Consider the following 23,610-nt stretch of genomic DNA (forward strand, 5'->3'; position numbering starts at 1 on the left):
ACTTTACCCCTATTAGATTGGCAAAATTTCGCCCGGATGTTACCCCTAACTGTCGATCAATGCTAACTTTTGGCACCTTCTATGGGAGTGTTCATGTATACAAATCTTCTGGTGAAGGATCAGGAGATGTATTCATGTTACTGGAATTGAAGTGTCTCTTAGTTCACCGGCCATTTGTCTCTTTGGGCTCCGATTGAAGGGGAAAGTTAATAAACTGACAAAAATGTACATTTCACAGTTATTGATGTTGGCTAAGGTCTGTATAGCGAGGCTGTGGTTGGCCCCGACAAGTCCCACGGTTAAAAATTGGAAGGCACTGGTTAATACCAGCATAAGGCACGAGAGATTTGTTTATACTAGCAGACAGGCTCTGAAGAAATTTGAGAATATATGGTACAGATGGTTAGAGTCTCCATTCTATCCTATGTCATCTAGTACAGATGCTCTATTTACTTAAATGTATGGCTCCTGCAGTTCTTATAATAAGTATCTGAGTCCATGTAATAAACCCTGCATGTGTAACATACTTATATATAAGCATTTACAATGTATGATCCTGAATGAATATAGCACATTTATTATTATTATGCTTTATTGTAATCTTGTAAATTCCGTCATTTAATTCTAATAAAAATACTGGATTTAAAAAAAAAAAATATCCAGACTGTAACTTTTTATAAGAGACTGTGGGGTGAGATCTAAGGTGTTTTAGGGATAAGTTTACTTTTTAGCATTAGCTGCTTGGATGAATGTTAGATATAGGATTAGGTCAATGCCATAAGAGTTTTAATTTTAGGGGCTGAACATAATGACTGGTGATAGTGACATGTGCAAATAGAAAACAATATGTTTTTTTGGCCAGACAGTGCATTGTAAAAAGTTAACTTATCAAGCAATGTATTACCTAGTATGGGTAAGTACTAACAGTTACTAACATGTATTAATGAGATTTTAATTTAAGCAAATCATTAGTGAGTCATTATTAAAAATAACTTGTTATGTTATCTATAAAGCAGGACATGTAGGAGTCAGAATTTAGAATCACCTGCCTGGCCTAAAATAATCTATTCAAATTGTAATTAATTGATTTCATATATGTGTAAGGCCCTCTTACCTCTCTGTCTGTATTACCAAGTATTGATTTATTCCGGTGTTTGTTCCTAATTGTAAAGTGCTACGGCATATGCTGGCACTATATAAATAAGTGTCGTTGATGATGATGTTTCAGGAGGAAGTTTTAATGAGGGACATGAAGGATTAGGGCACAATTTAGATTATGGCTACTGACAGATCCTTAAGTAACTTAAGGAGGTTTGTCCTAGCCAGTAAAATTACCAGGAGATCCAGCTGAGACTGAACGAGAGTCCTTAAGGCTCATTTATGAATGGCAAAAAATAAGGACCACAATGTTTCTGGGGTGGTCCCCTTTCTTCACGTGTTAATTCAGGTTAAGAGTAGCCCCCAAAATGTTGTGTTCTTTCTGTGCTTCGCCAATAAGCATACGCCTTGAGGGGATCATTCACCTACACTCTCCATGTACAGCTTTTAAAGCATCTATTCTGTGTATGTATTCGGAGGCTTTGGGGAAGTGCCTGGTTCATCGCTGTACCAGATCCAGATGGTGTTGGAAAGAATGTGCTGTGTGCTTCACAGTTATAAACAATAAGACATGCTTGCCTACTTTGGGCAAGTACTTACCGGGAGGGGGCGTGGTGGGAGTACGGGAGGGGAGGGGCGACAAAACGCCATTTTCGTTGCGGGGGTGGGGCCTAAATGATGGCAGTAGCGGGATGCGGGAGACTTGCCAGCTCTCCCGGGAGTCCGTGGGACTCTGAGTCTCCCGGACATTCCAGGAGAGTTGGCAAGTATGCAATAAGAACTGACGCTGCTTCTTTATTTGTGCCTGCTGCAGTTTAAGCTGTACTCCCATTTCCTGGTCCTTGTAACTGCCCCTGGAAAATCAATCTGTGGCTAGCTTATGTGGTATTGTGGCTCCATCTGAAAATCCCCCTAGTTGATAGGGTAACAACATCACTTCACAACCCAACATTGTTGGTCCACCCCATTTATTGATTTCAACTTCTCCCTATTTTTTTTGCCTAAAATGATGCTCAGTTTATCTTAAGAGTGAGGGGACATCACGACTTTCTATAATATATTCGTCACTTTTATGTGTTTGATCTTTTTATTACACTGGTCGACGTGCACCGAGACACGTGATTTTCTACAAGAGTGCAAAACGAGTCTAGGTATAGGGAAAACATTTGACATTTAGCAATATACAACTGAGCTATATTATACAGTAGAATCAGAGCATCTTGTAAATGTTGTTGTTTTATCTCCCAGGTTCTATGTGTGGCGGTAACATGAGAGGACAGATTGCACTGTCTGTGGTCACTGGATTCTATCTGGTAATGTGTAACATAGATAGACATTTACAAGCATTATATGACATATCTCCAGGACATATTATCATTTTGCATGGTTGTATCCACTGAAACAGAAACTGGGAAACAGAAATCTTAAAGGCACATGATACTGAAATATATCAATGTATCAACTTTGTTTAATTCAGAGGTGCATTTCACTCCTCAATCTTCCTGTATTAATATGACAGCAGCCTCACATGACGGATGTGCTTTTGGGGACCATGCGTTTTCCACTATCTAAATTTCAGGCATAGATTTAGTAAAGCTTCTAAAAAAGAAAGGTGGAAGTGTTGCCCATAGCAACCAACCAGAGTCTAACTATTATTCCCTAGAATGTACCAAATAAATGACAACTAGAATCTGATTCTGATTGGTTGCTATGGACAACACCTCCACTTTTACTTTTTAGACGTTTGATAAATCTATCCCCAAACATTGTACTTGGTCTTTTGCTTTAACAGAGCTTTCAAAGTATGTTCTGTAAGCCTCTCTGCAGTATAATATATTAAGGGCTGAGTGTCAACAGCACTGAATGCTGGAGACAATGTTTAAATTGACTTGAAGCAAAGAGAAGTTGCTCAGAAAGTGTGTGAACAGGTAAGTGCATAGGACGCCTGATTTCAGCACCTGTGTGTACTGTATGAACCCTTAGCGGTGAGATAGACAATTCCTTTTACATCAAGCTGGATGTTTTTCTTGTCAATCTGCACATCAGTCTTTCTGCTTGCACCAGTCCATGCAAGTGGAGAGGTCAATTCCTTCCATAAGATCAGCACACATATTAAAGTGATATGCTTTGTACAACTTTTATTGTGCAGTAATGTTGCTGCTGTTGTGCCTGCTAGTTAATTAAAGAAATTGCATTGTAGGGGCCTTGGGGGTAGCGTGTGCTCAGAGGCCCATTTAGCAACCACACTCCTGCACACCCTGTAGGTATGCCGCTTCTGTAGTTCTACTTAAGTCTATCCTGTGCTATCAATGTTTATAATACATAAAAATGTAATGCTTGTTCATATGTCTGTATGCTTTCATTTTTCACCGTAAAAGAGATATTTATGTATGGCATCTGTAATTTTTCTGTTATTTAATTTACTATGTTCAAAAATATTTTTTAATTACAATATAATGTACTTTTTGACCCCCCCCAAGCTTGCTTGTTTACTGTAACTTATTATTGTATTACAGGTGTGTCAAGGAACTTGTGAATCAGACTGTGAGAACGCCAAACAGTGAGTAACGTCTCCCACCAATACCACAAATCTCACTCATGTGAACTGTGGAGTAAACATTTAAACATGAGCAAAATATTTTTAAAATAAATATTTCATTTAGTTGCCCCGGTACATTAAAGGAAAACCAACCCTCCAAAAATATTTTAATGTGCATTTCCTAATCCTAAAACAAAAAACGAATTGTCCTGAGGGCTCACCTTCTCCTCTCCGTAACCTTTACTTTTTCAGGTGCCAAACTGAATCCATCAGCTACTTGGATTATGAAGAATATGTAAATACATTTAAAGATCTACATCATTTTTATAAGCTTAGGAAAGGTATCATAAATGTGGAACATACTAGCAATACAATATATCATATGTGCAATTAAGAAAAAACAAGTTTTACATTTGGTGCATGGTAAAAACATTACTCAAGGAGTTTTAAAATGTCGAAACACACAGAGAAAGAAATGTTTTATTTTATTTTGACCAGCATCCTATATGAGCCAGCAATTTGTGCTTGTTTTAAAGCTTCCATTTGTGGACCCTAGATATTTTTGGGCTTTAATATTTTCAATCAATGCTTTCCCACCAGAACAGACAGCACAAATACGTCCTGTCATTAAAGACGAGTTAAATCGTGGCAAAATTACACATGAATCATGTTTTGTATAGGAACATGCAGTTCCGCAGAGGTGGAAAGATTCAGACATACAGCGCCGGGTTCATTAAGGAACATGAATGCAGATACATGCCATATTTTGCATTAATTTGCTCTGCGCATGCCTAGAAACGGAATATACACCAGAGAATGCAAGTGTATGTCATTTATCAAAGGACACTTATGACGTGCTACAATTTCATGGTCAAAACCATACTGGCCAACTCTCCCTGAATGTAAGGGAGACTCCCTGAAATAGGGGTGATCTCCCTCACTCCCTGAAGAGTCTGGCATTCTCCCTGATGCTGAGCCAGTACATGACGTGGTTGGCTTCACCATCTGTGGCATGATGACACGGTTCTGAAATTGTGTCCTATGCCCATGTATTGATGCCTATGGAGGTGGCCATTTTCTTGGAGACCAAGATTTAATATCAAAGACTGACAAGTAAGACAACATGACTTCAGTAATGGAGACAGAAATGTAAAAGACACTTCAGTCTCTAGAGATTCATTAGATGCTTTTCTTTAATGCATAGTTGCCTACTCTCCCACATTTCTGGGAGGGCTCCCGGGAGAGCAGGGCAACCTCCTGGTTCTCGCCCCCGCAATAGATAAGTGGCGGGGGGGGGGCTTAATGATGCAAATATTAGGTCATCTTAGCCCTGCCCCCTGCTGTAATTGGGCAAAATTGTGACAATCACTTAGGGGCGGGGCCAAAATGATGCGATTTATCAAGCCCCGTTCCCGCATGCCCACCTCCCCCGGGATCTCCTTGAAGCCAACGAGGAAAAGTTGGCAAGTATGGTCAAAACATGGAGGGGAATGAGCGTATGCACGTAGTCAATTTTCAGTAAGGGCATCAAGCTTTGGCCGTCTTTAAGGTACGCATTTTTTTCTGTATCACTTGCACCAGCTACAGGTTAGGTGTAAGTGCAGAGTGATAGTGATGACTGTGGCATTTGCATACTAGAACACGTGCTCGCAATCAAGAGTAACTGTAAAAATGCATTTTATATACAATACATATTAATAGCATCCTGATAAATGTTTTTTTTATTTTATGGAGAGAAAAAAAAGGGGAAAACAGTTTTATTTTTTTAATTTTTTTTCAATTAATGTCAATCTTATTAACAGGTGACAATAATTTAAAAAAAAATTCCCCTGTATGTTCTGATGGGACTTTATATTGAACATATAATTGTATGTATCCAGCAGTGTGTTGTGTCTGTCTCAATACAGTAAGTGCTGTATAAGCAGAACATACCCACACCCGTATTCATCAAGAGAAGTTTCTTCAGATCCGCTTGTAGTTGAATAAGAACGTGCGCAGGCAGTATGTGCGTTTTAAAAAAAATGCACAATATGTACATTCTGTGGAATTGAATTAAATAGTAGACTAAGGCAGGGATGATGATGGTGTCATTTCATTTGGCACTGGATGGAACACAAATGATAGGGTAAATCTGTATGCAGGACCTGATTAACCAATAGGCTGACTTGGCTGCAGCCTAGGGTGCAAGGCTTTAGAGGGGTGCACAATTTTTGTGACAGGGAGATATATAAACTGAAAAAAGGATTAGAGAATAGTTGTTCTCCAAAGTAAAAAGAAATCATGAGGGGGGGGGGGGTGAAAAATGCCAGATTTTAAATTAAGAACAAGTTTGTTTATGCCTACTGTGTGTTAGCCTGACATGGAAGGCGAGGGGGCGCTACAAACTTATTAGCCTAGGACGACCTGATCCCTTAATGAGGCCCTGCATGGAACATTTATGGCCAAAGGCAAAATGTGCGTGATTACAAATGGGGAATATGGCAAAAATACATCTGAACAGTTTTGGACATTTCATACTCCAACTTTTATTCCTACATTTTCTGCTGAAGATGGAGAGTCCCAAAATCATCAGTGTAAACTTGCTCTGATCTTTTTCCTTTGTAAATAATGGAAATTGAATTTAATTAAATCCTACATTTGGAATCCATAGTTAAAACAGTCGTTCCAGAAATGTGAGATTAGGTGCATTGCAGGCTTTGGTTTAAAGCTGCACTTCCAGAAATCCATTTGAGTTATTTCTGTCCACCACTTAAATGGCTGCAGATGTATGTGGAAGCGGGATGACCAACCAGAAGTCACAATTTCTGTGATATCATGAAAACTGTGGTTTCTGATTGGTTCATCTACTTAAATGACAACTCAATGGCATCGCACATGATTATGTTTCTATATGTTTTAGAAAACATGCTTTCTGTTATTATCAGGTCTTTTTACAAGGAATTAAAAATCAAACCTGATTGTAAGCACAAGTTTATTTTGTTTGTCTGGTTGTTAGAACTGAAAAATGTCCTATAAAACAATGAACGTCCCATGTGGGTCTGATCATTTCTCATGATTGATGAGCAAAGTTTTAATGTATTTGCTTCTATTCTTGTAGATGCTCCAAAACAGAGTGGATAAATCAGTGGTACATATGGTAAGAGAAGAACCCCAATCAGTTCCCTTTCAACTAGTAACATATTCAGGGCCTGGCTGGCAGACTTTAGCCTGGGGGGCAAGCACACATCACTGGCCCATAAGTAGCGGCCCATCCTTAAAGAGCGATTTTCAGTACAATATATATTTATCAATATAAAAATAGGATATTTTAGTGTTGCTTAATCAACTGTACTTTATTATTATAAATGGTAAATCTTAAACATTTAAAATAAATAATGCAACAAAAAACATATATTACATATCATAATCATCAGCTATTTATATAGAGCCACTAATTCCCCCCAGCGCTGTACAGAGAACCGATTTCAGTCCCTGGACCATTGGAGCTTGTAGTCTAAATTCCCTAACATGTACACGCAGACTGAAAGAGACAAGGCGAATTTAATAGGAGTCAATTAACCTACTAGTATACTGAAGTGGAAACCCTATATATATGGTATACAGTATATATATATATATATATATATATATATATATATATATGTTATAATCAGATATTGTTATCATGACAGAAGCATTAAAATAGATCTCTGTTTGTGGGAAAAAAGCCTTATTCTAATGCAGTACTATTTACATTAGTATTATTAGTTAAATACATGTATTATTAATTACACAGACACCACTGTATCGAGCCAGCACCGTACTGCTTCTTATACTTGAACCACTGTTTTCAAATCTTATGCTGCTGGCTTAAGATTTGCTCAAATCAAAAAATATTAAACAGTTCAAGTTACAGAAGCTGCGCTGATGTGCGTCTGTATAATTAATAAGTACCAAGAGAAAAATTTTTTTTTACTCATTTAAATAACTTTCATTTACTTAAAAAAAAGAAAATCTATATAAAACTTATAAAAGATAGACTACCTAGCTCACCCTTCCTTCTTTGGTCTCTCCTTCTTGTCCCACGATTTTCTCCCCATAATTACAAAAACATTTGGGTAAGCTTATCTATGGTTACCTGGTATGTTTTAAATAGCTACTTTCCTTACGCTATTTATATGTTGATCTATGCTCACACACAAGAAAATGCTATATTTTTTACACTTACCTGAATAAAATTGATTGTAATTTCTTATTTTCTCTCTCAGTTTATCTTTCTTCTTGGTGTACTTGTCCTGCTCTTCTCCCGCTGTCTTTTAGTGAGGGCTGCAGGGGTGGGTGTTTGCCCTACTTAAATGGGGGCCTCCTACTGTAAAGGAAGCTCCATTGTATTGGTGAATGACCCACCAGGGCACAGGAGAGGCAGGGCACAGGGTGTTGATCGGACACACGTGCTCACAGTAATTTCGTGCTACAGGGCTCCCGTAGTCTAGGGGAGGAGCCCTGTAGCATTGTTAACAGAGCGATGCAGGCAGCCTATGCAGTCCGAGCATTGCATAATACTCACCGCGGCCCATCCAGCCCCTGAACATATCCAAATAACTATGGAGACTTGGAAATAATATGAAGCATTCTTTTATAATATTGAAAATCATATCGTGTCCAATTATCCACTGAGGCGTGATATAAACATACAAGGAATCACACTCATGGCACAATTCTTATCTACAAAGAAACAAAGACATCCACAATGTACCTTGGAAATAACACTGTCACACATGCAGAATATAAAACAAGTCCTGCGTGTTATGGCAATATCGGAATGTACGAATACACCTCTAGAACCCTCTTCAAGAAGTATTCACCTATAGCAGACCCCTTTCCGAGGAACACTATATGTTCCAGACTACTCAGTTGCTCTCAGGTATTAACTTGTGATAGTTGAGGCTTATTAAACACAATGTTGCTAAATGGTGTGGACTGGACACAGAAGAAAGTTATATATGGTAGTGAGAACAACGATGATACAGTCCAACACAGGCCGAAAGTCAGGACGGGCAAAGATTTATAGCACAGTGCATAAACAACCACATTTTCAGGGGCATTCAACAGCTCAGGTCTAGTCTTATACTTTTAATGGAACCCGTTTTGCGCCTGCCTTTTAGTGGAGGAGCACTCCGACTAATATAATAAAACACTTCACACACAAAATTGTCACCTGTAATAGAGACAGTCCCTATAAAGTAAAATAATGGGCAGTATTTTACCCATCCCAAATCTTCAACCACACTGAGCACTAGACTAGTCAGGCTGGTTACCCCCATAACAGGGAGAACACAAGTCTAGGGACTACATGCCATAGCGAAAACCAGCCCCAGTCTGGTCTGTATAGGTTTGGTGGTTTTATGAAGGGCGACACAAAAAATAACAACAAAATAAAAGCATGCTTACCAGTCCCAGAGGCTAATCCCCAACATGAAAGCAGTGAGATGGTAGGTTAATTGGCTGGTACTAAATTACCCTTAGTCTCTCTTGATCTGAGTGTGTGATAGGGGATTTAGATTGTAAGCTCCAATGGGGCAGGGACTGATGCAAATGAGTTCTCTGTACAGCGTTGCAGAGTTAGTGGCGCTATATAGATGATGTATAGCTGGCAATAAGTAAAATAATAGAGTGTTATTTTAGATCATAATGTTTATAGTAATGTAATAACATCTTATATCACTACAGGGAAATCAGACTTAATGCTGTATTAATGGTTCTCCCAGCTCTAAAGCACCATTTAATTAGGAACCACTGGTGAAGGTAAATCTCTAAGTGGAAAAGGAGAACTACTCTATTATGTTCCTAATTAGGAGACTACAAACATTATGATTTAAAATCACACTCTATGTTTTAATATATTGACAGCTATATATGTAAATCCCAGTGATATTTGGAACTATGTTAATCTGTGCTGTGTGATTTTAGATATACCAGGTCTTGCTATTAATGTGCATGCTTTAAAGATGACATTATTTTATTATAAATAATAATATAAATACATAATACATTATAAACTGTCATTTTTATTGAATGTATTTTTTTTTTATATTCAAAATAATTTAAAGTGCCACACCTTGGCTCACTGTTTCTCAACTACCCCATATAGATCATTAGAAGTCTATACCAGCACTGTTTTATCTCTTGTTTAATTACTAGTAATATCTCTATTTTAATATTTCTAATATATCTGTTTTAAAAGGTGCATGTACTTGTTTTTAATTAATGCTGTACGAACAGCACAGGCATTTGAGCGTAAAGCTCAATTACTTCTAAGGCTACCGCATTGAACAGCAATTTACTTGCATCTGTATTCTGTCCTTATGTTGTAAAAACACTTAAAATCTGCTTAGGTGAATGAGCTCAAAAGCGACACTTAGAGCAATCCATAACTAGTGCAGTAATGGAAAGCACTCTGATGACACTAGAAAATATAGTAGCAATGCAATATTCTGAGAGGCTTCCTTTCAGGAATTAAGGAACTGTTTTTAACTGATTGTAGATAGCTGTTGCTCAAAAATAAAATGTTTCCATTGCTCACATTAATATTATTACATTTGGCAATTCCATTGATTGCTTACAGGCCTCCTAAACGTGCAGCAAATTGGCTTAGTGGTTAGCACCTCTGCTTCACAGCACTGGCGTCATGAGTTCGATTCCCGGCCATGGCCTTATCTGTGTGGAGTTTATATGTTCTCCCTGTGTTTGTGTGGGTTTCCTCCAGGTGCTCTGGTTTCTTCCCACATTCCAAAAACATACTGGTAGATTAATTGGCTGCTAAAATGAAATTTACCCTAGTGTGTGTGTGTGTGTGTGTGAATGTTATGGAATTTAGACTGTAAGCTCCAATGGGGCAGGGACTGATGTGTGAGTTCTCCTTACAACGCTGCGGAATTAGTGGCGCTATATAAATTAATGGTGATAAACTGTTCAGCTTCTGTTTTCCACTGACTCCCTCACTTTTCTCTCCTGCCTCAGGCTTGTGGTCACTGCAGGAGTTCTGCTTCTAATATTCGGGGTCACCTGTGCCTGCCTACGTTGCTGGTACCTAAGACAGCAGCACTGCCCAGAGAGGGGAGAGGAGCAGCCATATGAAGTCACAGTCATAGCCATAGACCATGACAGCACCATCCAGAGCACTATCACCTGTAAGTCACTTGAAGGGCAATGGTCCCTCTAAATCTACTTCCATCATAAGGCAGTGCTATTATATATTCAATGATTGCTACAGTAATGACATGCCTGATTTATATGCGCAAAATGTGTTTGCTAATTGTAGTGTGTGACTATGAATTTATATGGCCATATTATAAGTGGCGGATAGAATTAAGCAGCATCAAAAAAAATTCTGTTAATCACACTAGAAGTTAGCTTAGGCATAAATCATTTCTAAGTATTAACACAGTGAATCGTGTTAGACTGAGAACTGATAACCTTTCACATTTGGATAAAATGTCTGCTTATATATCATCTAACATGAGCACATGTATAATAAACAGCCTTCCTGAAATCTGATACATTCATATGTGCTCTGATAGAAGTTTAACAATACATACCCTATTTTTTATTTCATAAAAACATTGCGCCACTGAATTGCCATTTATTTTTATTTTATGCATTTAACTTTAGAGATCAAATTGTATACTATTTTTAACATGTGTAACTTAATGTTTGTTTATAAGGTTAATAATATTCTTTAAGTAATTAAGCTGGTTGTTCCCAAAATATAATATCTTCCTATATGTTTTGTGGATATGGCCAGAAGAGTTTTCAAACTGAATAGTCATTCCCTATTGAGCGGAAGTAATGTGCCATTTGTCATTCAAACAACTGCAACTCCAATTGCAAATCATTGGAATGGATCCATAGCTGCCTAATGACTAGAGATGCTCAATGACCCCCGTGAACTGGTTTTAGTTTTGGTTTTTGATCTGGATTAGCTTCGTGTTTTGGTTATGGTTTTGGCAAAACCACCCTCGTGTGGTTTGGTTTTGGTTTTGGTATTGGATTTTTTAGAAAAAATAAATAAATCCTAAAATATGCTAAAATCCCATAATTTTGCTCTTTTTTGTTCCTACATTGTTTTTATCCTCAATAACACTAATTTCAAGTCATTTGCAGTCAATTTTGACCAGCTCACAGATCACAATATTATTTTCATACACTTTCGGACAAAGACTGTAGCGATCTGGCTGTTTGTTAAGGGACAGAGCAATGACTCAAACACACGGCAGTTCCTAGCACATCTAGGACACATTGGCACACAGCAGTGGCAGAAAAGAAAAATGGTGCAAGATGGGGCGGTGTTCTTGGGCCCTCCCATCCACCTTTATGTTGGATCTTAAAAAGGATTCCAAAAATTGCGAGATCTGAGATCCAACGCCGTAACGATGATGTTTTGCCTCGTTTTCAAATCCGAAAAAGCGCAAAGGTTCCTAGCCAGCTCGGCTCGGTACTCGGAACTGCTAAGTTCGAGTATATTCGGTTCTCGGGAAACCGAGCCTGAGCATCTCTACTAATGACCAACAGAGCATTACTTCCCAATAAAAAATGTCTACCCAGCATGAACATAACCTTGACTTTACAGCACCAACCATATTTTGGGGAATACTGTAATTTTTGGTGACATTGGGGTAATCCCCATTTAACTACTAATGGAGGAGAGGGAGGGACTTCTTAACTGAGTGCTGCAAATAGGAGAGGACTGCTTCTTGGATGCATAAAGATCGATAAGACAAGAGCACTAAGGACACAGATATAGTTCACCAATGGGTCATTAATCATATTTCATATGCTTGTTTTTCTCGTAAATGCCTGACTTCACTTCTCCCTGAACAAATATAAAAATCTATATACTTATGAATTTCTTGGCAGGAATCTCCATAAGAATTGCCCAGTTATAAACACAATAAAAGTAGTACATCAATGGTAAACTGACAAATAAATGTACTCTCTAAAATTCTATCTTCTCTCGACAGCTCTTCAGTCTGTGTTTGGCCCAGCTGCCCGCAGGATATTTGCTGTGTCACACTCCCATGGTCCACCATCTCAAATCACTTCTTCAGGACCAGAAACTCCTCCCTGTTATGAAGAAGCCCTGCATATGAGTCGCTTCACCGTTGCCCGCAGCACTCATAAGCCTTGTCCTCTTGATCCAGTCCCAGAAGAAAGAAATGAAATTCCCATACCATGATGGACCACCACATTAGTGCATGTATTGTAGCCATATTTCTTATACTGGTCTCCACTACATGCCAAAATGGAAAGTATTATAGTGTATCATCCATTGATCTCAGCTCTTCCTACTATGAGGCGAGGAGTCTTAGCAGTGTTCTGGGGCAGTAGACATATGGTTCTCATCTCACCTCTAGCTCACCAGCCAACCCTCCACATGAACACTAGTCCTGATCACCATGTTACTTATAGAGTGACTGCACATAAAAAGCACATGATAAAAAGAGAAAGAACATCTTGATAGACAATGGGAGTACAGGTACTGGAGAGAGAGAAGCAGTATTATCTGTCCTCTGTACTTCCTGTCACTATGGTCCTCATATGGTGTCTGTAAAGGGGCGTGCACAACGATTGGTTTGCTTGTCCTCATAAAGACACACTGGGTCTGATGCAGAGTTAGGAGCAAAGCAACAAAAACAGAATATATTCGCACCTGGATAAGGCATTTTGCAATGCAAGAGGTGCAGATATTTTTTTATTTGGTTTTGGCATGCAGGGAAAATACTAATACTGGCATGTAGTAGACAAACACTGTACAGTTTTATGCCCCCTCCCAACTCTAAACTTGTCCCTACATTTTTAATTTGCCCCCCACCACCACCACCCCACCTGCAGTGCAACATGGCTTTTCCAAGGTGCAAATTTTCTCCTTTTTTTGCTTTGCTCCTATTCCATACTTATGCAAACTTTGGGTTCATCTATGATGTGCAGTGCAAGTAGAAGCCATGATAGCACTTTTATTATGTCACCTGGACATTTCAAACTGGTTATGTGACCCAGGTATGCGACCCAACTATGTGAACAAAGAGGACAGCGTGAACAATAATGGGAACCAGCTGTACAATAGGTGGATTGGGAGTTTGTTTGGCATTACTAGCAATGAGCCTCTTTTGTGACTGGTCCAGTGCAAACTGCATTGTTGGATATTAATGTCTAAGTCTGATATTTAAATAAATTAAACTTTTGGGACGTTAAGTGGGCAACATTGAGGAGGTTTGGGAAGCGTGATTTTATTGAGCTTACCCTACTCCGACAGTTGTTATGCACACTTATACACACTAACACACTTGTTCCTCGTTTCAACTGTGCCCTCTTCCAATTACAATGTAAACTCTCATGAGCAGGGCTGTCCATGCCCTTTGTTTTCTGTATGCATTTATTTTGTCTACCTTGTATATCCCTGTTTGTTCTGCTTTTTCATACTATAAAACGCTGCAGAGCACTGTAGTGCCTTACAAATCTATAATAATTATTATTTTTGTTAAGCAAAAACATTAATGGACCCATGTATAATCATTTGCAGATGTACATATCAAATAAACATTATGTTTCTGGTTTAACACATATATGCCACTTGAATGAAATCTGTAATATTGGATACATAAATTGGTCAAATCTTTACACATTTTAGGCCTCCTCATGCCTGATTGCACAAGGCAAAGCCAAAGTATTCAGGTGTCAAAATAGACATGTTAATTACCTCAGAGTTGTGCCCTGGCAACTTCAGTCTCATAAGTATGAACATGCTTGATATTCTAGCTCAGTGTTGGCTAGCCTGGGACCAGGGCCGCCGAAAGGGGGAAGGGGTACATCTTACCCGGGCCCGGCCATGCTAGGGGCCCTGGCCCGGGCCCTCACTACTAATTTATCTTTGTCATTTTTTTTTTATTTTTTTCTGGCGATCTTTCCTTCTTTTTTTTTTTATTTCTTTTTTTTCCCGTGGGGGGTTCCGTCTCATTCGTTGGTGGGGGGAGCTGGAGGGGAAAAAAATACATACTCACCACGTGATCGCGGCGCCGTGTCCCTCCTCTCAATATATAGCAGCCAATATATAGCAGCTTATTGCTGGAAGGGTATGCTGGGACTTGTAGTTTCACAACACCTGGAGTGTCACAGGTTAGCCAAACCTGTTCTAGCTATTTGAGACAGCTTTCTCACAGTATAGGCAGTCCTGCTTTTTGTTATCTATGATATATCCAGTGCAAACCCTGGTCAGTGACATTGAATGGATGACTAGAGAGGGTAGACCTGATGCCCTGGGAGAAGGTAACATGTCAATGAACGAGAGCTGCAGCTATCTAATCATATGCCACTTTCTGAATGAAACAGTGTGCCCCCTCATTTAAATCTGCTTCAGCTTGATCTATCATCACCATCATCACCATTTATTTATATAGCGCCACTGATTCCGCAGCGCTGTACAGAGAACTCCATCAAATCAGTCCCTGCCCCATTGGAGCTTACAGTCTAAATTCCCTAATACACACACACACACACACAGAGAGAGAGAGAGACTAGGGTTAATTTTGATAGCAGCCAATTAAACTACCAGTATGTTTTTGGACTGATGTGAATGAGTTCTTTGTACAGCGCTGCGGAATCAGTGGCGCTATATAAATAAATGGTGATGGTGATGATGATGCCTAATGCCACAGCAGGGTAAGCTTTTTGTAATCCTTGGATTGATGAGAAAATTGCAACACCCAGCTGTTTGCTGCTTATACAGTTACACTAGGGCCTACACATACACTGTTATATATCTTATATTGCCAAAAGATGCAAGCTTATATGTATGGCAGGTTAGTAAAATAAAATCATGTGACTGTTGTGGTTGTATGTGTCGAATTTACAGTGAGATTTGATCTATGCACATTACTGATTAGTGCAATGAATTCTGCTCTTCCACGCTTTCTATTCCATTCACTTATATTCCCATTACATTTTACATACCGCAACTTCTAAATTTCTACTTCAAATTTCTATTTCAACCACTGCAGATATGCATATCAGGAGCCTGAAAGCTATCTAAGTCTATGTCAACTCTAATGTGCATATCACTATATTTAAATTTACACTTCTCTAAGCTGCCAGTAGATGGTGCAGTAGAGTCAGTATACTGTCTGCGGAAGCCATTTACATTCTCAACATGTTGGAGATGGAACTGAAGCGCACTTAAACAGTAAACTAATAAACAATGCCACGGGACCACTGTGAATGAAGCGCAAATATGATCACATACACTGTATGGAAAAAAGTATTTGGACGCTTGACCATTACACCAACAGGGACTGTAATGACATTGCATTCAAATACATATACTTTAATATAGAGCTGGTCCCATTTTTGCAGCTATAACAGCTTCCACTCTCCTTGGAAGGCTTTCCACAAGATATTGGAGTGTTTCTGTGGGAATTTGTGCCCATTCATTCTGTAGAGCATTTAGTCCTTCTGACGACAAGGCCTGGCTTGGAATCTCCGTTCCAGTTAATTCCAAAGGTGTTCGATGGGGTTGAGGTCAGGCTCTGTGCGTTCTTCTACACAAAACTAATCAAGGACTTTGTAGTCCTTGCTTTGTGCACTGGGTACAGTCATATTGGAATAGAAAAGGGCCTTCCCCAAACTCCTGCCATAAAGTTGGAAGCATAGATTTGTCCAAAATAACTTTATATGCTGAAGCATTAAACTTCACAGTCGGCATAATGCAGTCAGGCAGGTAATATTCTCCCAGCATCCGCCAAACCCAGAATCGTCCATCTGACTGCCAAACAGAGAAGCCTGATTCATCACTTCACAGAACACATTTGCACTGCTCCACAGTCCAGTGTCAGTGTGGTTTACACCACTCAATCCGACGCTTGGCATTGGTCGTGGTGATATGTAGTTTGCATGCAGCTGATCGGCCATGGAAACCCATTCCAGCAATTCAATCTCACACTCACCTCTCTCTAAGGTTACAGATCTGACTGGCCCCTTCCCCAATACAGGCACCTGCTTCCACACTTTTCACACACCTAGGTTCTGCCACCATCTACTTATAAGGCCCGTAGAACACCTATGACTCAATTACGCAATTGAACACACTCTGTGCTCTGATAGCAAAATGAGTTAACACTTCCCACAGTGGTATTTAAAGGGATAGCACAGCCAAGTAATCAACCTCTTCTAAACAGGCAGTGAATTTGATTAAAGCAATAAGGACAACACTTATTACATTTTTAGATTTAATATACAAAAAAGTACAATGCTATATTGTAACAATTAATAAAAGATGACACAACACACACAGCAAAACATGTAAAATAAATGAATAAAGTTTCAGAGTATAAACTTACATACAAATTGTATAATCTGCACCAAGGGAAATTGGTTTGGAAGATGAACAGCTTATCAATGTTGATTGACTTCCCAAAAGACTGACAATATCTGGAAAAAGTGATCTCTTCTTTTAAATAAACTTTTTCCACCCTTTCCCTCTTGTTGGGATGTAGTCTCCAGGGGAAGCCTGCAACACATTTTACAACCACAATTTACATCTTCCCTGTTTAATCCCCAATGCTAAAATGTGACATATCTTTCCTGAGGAGTGTCACACAGACCCAATATTATTATTAATAAATTCAATACAAATTGACCAATTTATAGATACCAAACATGTATAGGTCCAGTGAAGTAGTTGAGCTGAAGAAAAATGGGAAATACAGCACAGAATTAGATTGTGATCTAAACTAACACAGTGAGCAAATAATAAAATATATGATATATAATCATTTTATTAAAACATATAAATGATTATTTAAACAAAACAAATTCAATAACTGTGCAAAGCAATGGTATTTAGTGTGATGTTTTTACATAAATCACTGTTTTGGACCTATATAATAACTATAAACAACCTAAAGTTTAATGACACCTATAGTGATAGTCAGACTTAGAATAACTTGGTGTACAAAAGAGTAAAAAGTCAGGGAGGCAACTGATTGGAAATCTACTATACTTGCACGTTCTAAAAACATCATATGCAAACTTGGCTGATGCAAATTAAAGGAGGTGAATTGCAGTGTTAAAAAGCAAACCTGATTGTTTTATCAGATGAATATGAGCAGACCTACAGTTCTGTATAAGACGACAAAGAAGATTCCTTATCCAACCACAAATTTCTGCAAGCCAGGGTTCTTGTATAATGACAGCAGTTGATGCAAGGTTCTGTAGGCAGCTGTGCACATCAAATAACACCTCCTTAGATAACAGCACCATAAAGGGTTGTCTAGCTTCATAGAAGCTGCATATTTGAAAACAGCTGATTTTATAGGAGAGTACAAAAAGCATATATATATATATATATATATATATATATAAATATCCGCAGATGTGCCACTTATGAATCAGCATGTGTATATTTTAGGTCCGTAGTGTTAAACAACCACTTAATATAAAGCACTGACGCATTTTATTATCTATCATTTCCTATTATTCTAATATATTTATATATTTAATATATATTTTTAAATATCATTGTTTTACTCAGTTTTTGAGTTTGTATTGTCTACATGGTCATTTATATGTTTTAATAAAACGATTATATATTGTATATTTTATCATTTGCTCACTTTATATCACAAGCCAATTGGGTCTTCTGCACTGTATATCCCTTTTTTTCTTGTATCACTGTTGATTTGGTCTACACAGCCCCTTAGAGCAGCATTTCTGGCCAACTTTTGATTTGAGATTGGCACTTCTTATAATGTAAAATATTTTGATTATTTACTGTTAAATTAATTATATTTGCCTATATAAAATATAGCAAGACATCATGTGGTCTCCCTGTGTAAGATCACACGCTGATCGGTTCCTAAAAGTCTCTTCAGGTGCCAAAAACCACTCCTGTGTCAGGATATAGCTCACCCCATGAGGTCTTTGAAGCTATTCAGTTCCCCATAAGGTGACAATGTTATCTTGTAACTCTGGGGTCTGCGTCAAGTCATTAACCCTGTGAGAGTAGAGCTTTGCATTTGCACAACCCCCTAACTTACACAGAAAAACAAATTATTAATGGATTCATTTAATATACAGTATTTACAATGCAGTCCCTTATGATTATGGTTTAATCACCATAGTTATGCTATTTGCTAATCCTTACAACTATAATTCCTCCCTGATCACTACATACATGCATCCATTAATGTTTACCTAATAAATTATTTATGTAATTTCACTGGCAACAATATTAACATGTACAGTGCATATATAATTTGTCACTTTGCTTTATTATTATTTATCTTTATTTATTGGGCACCACATAAGGTCCGCAGCGCCGTACAGAGGGAAAAGATCAAGACACAAGTCCCACAAAGTCACATCTGTTATAGTTCCTGTGTGATGGCAGTTCCCAGTCACATAAAATAAATAGGATACCAGTGTTTATAAATAAGTTTGATAGTAGATTTGCAGCTTAATACGTTCTCCCAATCCAACTGGATGGATCTACCTATTTATAAGTGCTCACTCTTCCCCAAATCAATATCCACAGTGGTCACTAACACCTTCGACTCTGGCGCTTCAGGGTAATGTGTGCTCTCCTGGTAACATTCTAGGCTAGGGGATATTATGCAACTCTCTAAGATGCCATCTTGTTTGCTCAGGTGAGATGGTAAGGCTGGAGGGTGGTCTGTCTGAGGTATGGTCACAAACAGTTCCCCTGGTGTTGTGGGCATGCTGGTGATGTTTTGGGCCAACTGATGAACCTTTTACTTACATTAACTCTATCCAGGGAAAAAGGGATCTATCACGGAGTACACAGTAACGGTTAGAATCTTTACAGTCTATCTGGTTTAGCTCCACCCACCACAGAGGCATGGAGTCTAACGAGGCAAAGGTTTTTGCCAGGGACCCCTGCAAAGAGGGACCCCTGCACTGCTTACACCCTGCAGGTCTTCATTCTCCGGATAGCTACCAGACTAGACTGACAGGAGAAGATGTTGTTAGCTGACAAGGAGAGATCAGAATTGGAAAACCAGGATACAGGGATATTGAAGAGTAACAGATACAGGGTACCAGGATTAGCTGAGAAGCATATAGTGCTGAATACCAGGATCTGTTGAAAAGGAACAGATCCAGCATAACAGGAGCCAAACTATCCAGCAGCTACTTCAAGGACAAGATCGATAAGATCAGACTAGAAACAGTATCCTCTTCCTCGACAAGCAATTAGTTCAATTCCTTCCCACCACCCTCTGACACCCTCTCTTCATTTGACCTCACAAATGAAGAGGAAATTTCTACTCTATTCTTATCTTCCTACTCTACCTCCTGTCCACTTGATCCTATTCCCTCGCAAATTGGTAGATCCCAGTCTCCTGTGCTCATTTCACCTCTAACTAAAATCTGTAATCTCTCACTCTCTACTGGCATCTTTCCATCACTATACAAGCATGCAGTGATTACTCCTATTCTAAAAAAAAACAAGATTCCGACCCAAACTCTCTCTCAAATTACCGTCCCATCTCTCAGCTCCCGTGCCCCTCCATGCTTCTAGAGAGACTTGCTTACACTCGCATGACACGCTTCCTTTCCACAAAACAACCTGTTGGATCCTCTTCAGTCTGTCTTTTGTTCTCAACACTCCACAGAGACTGCATTGAATAAGGTTGTCAATGATCTGATCACTGCTAAAACTAAACGCCATTTCCTTTATCAGTTGGAGTACTGCAAGGCTCAGTGCTAGGTCCTCTGCTGTTCTCTATCTATACCGCTTCTCTTGGAAATCTAATAAGTTCCTTTGGTTTTCAGTAATATCTCTATGCGGATGATACACAAATCTATCCATCCTCTCCTGATCTCTCGACATCTGTGTTGTCCCGTGTAACTGACTGTTTTTCTGCCACTTCATCTTGGATGTCCTCTCGCCAACTCAAACTTAATCTTTCTAAAACAGTTAATAATATTCCCACCCACCAACAAGAGCATACCTGACATTTCTATCTCTGTTGATAACATGACCATAAATCCCACCCCAGAAGCTCGCTGCCTAGGTATAATCCTTGACTCACACCTATCCTTTGTTCCCCACATCGACTCTATATCTAAATCATGTTACATACATCTAAAGAACACTTCCAGAATTCTCATGCAAGACACTTCAAAAACCTTAATTCATGCACTTATTATCTCCCGCATTGACTATTACAATCAGGCCCGGCGCTCCCATTAGGCAAGGTTAGGCACTTGCCTAGGGCGCCGGGCTCTGGAGGGCGCCACAGAATACTAAAAGACTTTAAAACTGTGCGGCGACCGCTGACCATACCTGTCACGGCCGCCGCACAGCATTCAGATGCACGGGGAGGGGGGAAGAGGCTATTTTGTCACCACCGTCGCCTCTCTGCTCCGTCTCCGCCCCTCCACTTACTAGTGTCAGTGAGTCTTCCCCAAAACAGACTCAAACCCCTACAATCTATTTTGCATGGTGCGGCAAGATTGATTTTCCTTGCAAATCGTTATTCCTCTGCTGAATCACTCTGTATGTCTCTACACTGGCTGCCTGTTTTCTACTGAATCCAATACAAAATACTTTTACTAACCTACAAGGCCATCAACAAAGCTGCACCAACATACATCTCCTCTCTCTCAAAATATCTCCCATCTCGGCAACTCCGTTCTGCACAAGATCTGCGTCTCTCATCCACCCTCATTACATCCTCCCATTCCCGGTTACAGGACTTTTTTTCAGACTGCACCCACTCTCTGGAATTCTCTCCCTCGCACAATGAGACTCTCCTCTGGTCTACAAACTTTCAAGCGTTCTCTGAAAACCCATCTCTTCAGACAAGCTTATAATATTCCTCAACTACTCTCTTAACCTCACTATTTTACCCGTTACACAATTTCACACAAGACAACCACCCCCTGACCAACATTGTTGTGTGACAGGATCATTTAGCTTATGAGTCACTTTTACCTTTGCAGCCTGGCTGGGCCAAAATGCAAAATGTAGACTGAGCCTTGGCCTGATGTGTCAAACTCCCATTGTCCCATAGATTGTAAGCTTGCGAGCAGGGCCTTCTCACCTTTTTGTCTGTTTTACCCAGTTTGTTTATTAGTTTACTATGTTTGTCCCCAATTGTAAAGCACTACGGAATATGTTGGCGCTATATAAATAAATGATGATGAAGTATATCTAGAATAGCTCTTCATACAAGCAATTTGGTATTTATTTTATTATTGATTTTAGTCTTGTGGAGACTCCTGTCCGCAGGTAAATTTTGTGGAATATGCGTTTTATAGCTATAATTTTGTCAGCTTATAGCAGCAGACGGCCACATAAGCTGACAGGACTCCCTGGTTATAAATGCACCTTAAAGGTACCCGAAGTCACAGATGATCATGGTCACCATATAAGTGCCACAGGCCAACTGATTTTAACAAAACCCAATAGTTTTAACCTGGGTACACATGACAGGTTTTTCAACCAAGTATTGTGCCAATCACATGATAAACCACTGTTAGGTGACTAAAAATCACTACCAACGATGGAACGATGTCTGGCACATATGGAAGTGTGTATGTACTCACACCCAGCAGTGTAGGAAGATCTCTATAAAGTGTGCAGAGTCATGATCTTTTCAGCAGATGGTTATGACAGATGAAGAGCATATATCTGAAGGTAAATCATGTAGGTGTGCCACATAAATCTGCAAGCTCATCGGGACTTTCAGTCGTTGGCAAAATCGTTGCAGAAATCGCATCTGCAGTGATTTGCTATAGTGTGTACCCAAATTTAGATGAATTCTATTACCAATGGAGTTATGAGACTATGGGCTAGATTTCCTAAACTGCGGGTTTGAAATAGTGGAGTTGTTGCCTATAGCAACCAATCAGATTCTAGCTGTCATTTTGTAGAGTACACTAAATAAATGACAGCTAGAATCTGATTGGTTGCTATAGGCAACATCTCCACTTTTTCAATCCTGCAGTTTAGTAAATATACACCTATGTCTGCCAGTAAAAAATAGAGATCAGTAGAAAAAATGACAATACATGACATACACTACATTTCCCATAGCATTCATCACACCAATAGTATTCATCACCATCATCATCATCATCTATTAATATAGCACCATTATATTCCGTAGCACTTTACAGTTGGAAACACAGAGAGAGACAGAAAGATAAGAAGGTCCTGCCCGCAAGCATACAATCTAAAGTATTCAGGATCATTTTTCATTTCCTACACCAATTTAGCTCTTAATGCTATCATTTTGACTTTTTGATACTTTTTTACAATTACATAAATAATGTGTCAGTAAAAAACATATTGGGCATTAGTAAATCTGTAAATAAAATGACAGTAAATAATATTTTCAAGGCTTGACTTCCCTGGCTGGAGGGGGACTGGGTATATGGGTGGTGATTACACTTGGTGGGTGCATGAGAAGGGTGTGTGGTCATGCTACACACAGTGTGACCACATCCTGTTGAGGTGTGCTACATTCCCCCAGGGCTGTGCCTAGAGCCCAGTCATACCCAGTCCTCTTCCTCTAAAAACACACCTTCAATGCCAAGCATACAGTTGAAGGGGCACACATCAGTGGGGCACAAACTGTCCTGTTATTGAGACAAAATACCTGATCCACTGAACAAAGGGACCGCCCCCTCACACCAGGACTGTCCTGCCTAAACTGGGAAAGTTGGTTATTATGATTAGGGTGAATTACAGAAAAGGTGTTTTGAATTTTAGCTTGGAGCTAAGGACACACCAATATTCATGGAGGGACAGTGCCGAATCTGGGGGGACTGTCATTAATTATGGGAGAGGTTGGGGGTGGCTGAGCCTTTCAGTATCGCGAGGCACGACCCCATCGTGATATGACCATGCCCTATTGCATTGTCATAACTTCCCCTTCTTGTACTACCCCAAGTACACAACTGGATGGCTGAGAGGT

General features: G+C 39.3%; 1 protein-coding gene across 1 annotated transcript; it reads left to right on the forward strand.

Moving 5' to 3' along the window:
• Positions 1 to 909: 909 nt before the first annotated feature.
• TMEM52B (transmembrane protein 52B) lies at positions 910 to 13,039 on the forward strand. Its single transcript, XM_075178273.1, has 6 exons — positions 910 to 913; positions 2,347 to 2,411; positions 3,615 to 3,658; positions 6,735 to 6,773; positions 10,637 to 10,806; positions 12,637 to 13,039. Exons 1-6 carry the CDS (start codon positions 910 to 912, stop codon positions 12,849 to 12,851), a joined length of 537 nt encoding a protein of 178 aa, XP_075034374.1. The 3' UTR covers positions 12,852 to 13,039.
• Positions 13,040 to 23,610: the final 10,571 nt, after the last annotated feature.

Source organism: Mixophyes fleayi, chromosome 6 (assembly GCF_038048845.1).
Source record: "Mixophyes fleayi isolate aMixFle1 chromosome 6, aMixFle1.hap1, whole genome shotgun sequence".
Lineage (NCBI taxonomy): Eukaryota > Metazoa > Chordata > Amphibia > Anura > Limnodynastidae > Mixophyes > Mixophyes fleayi.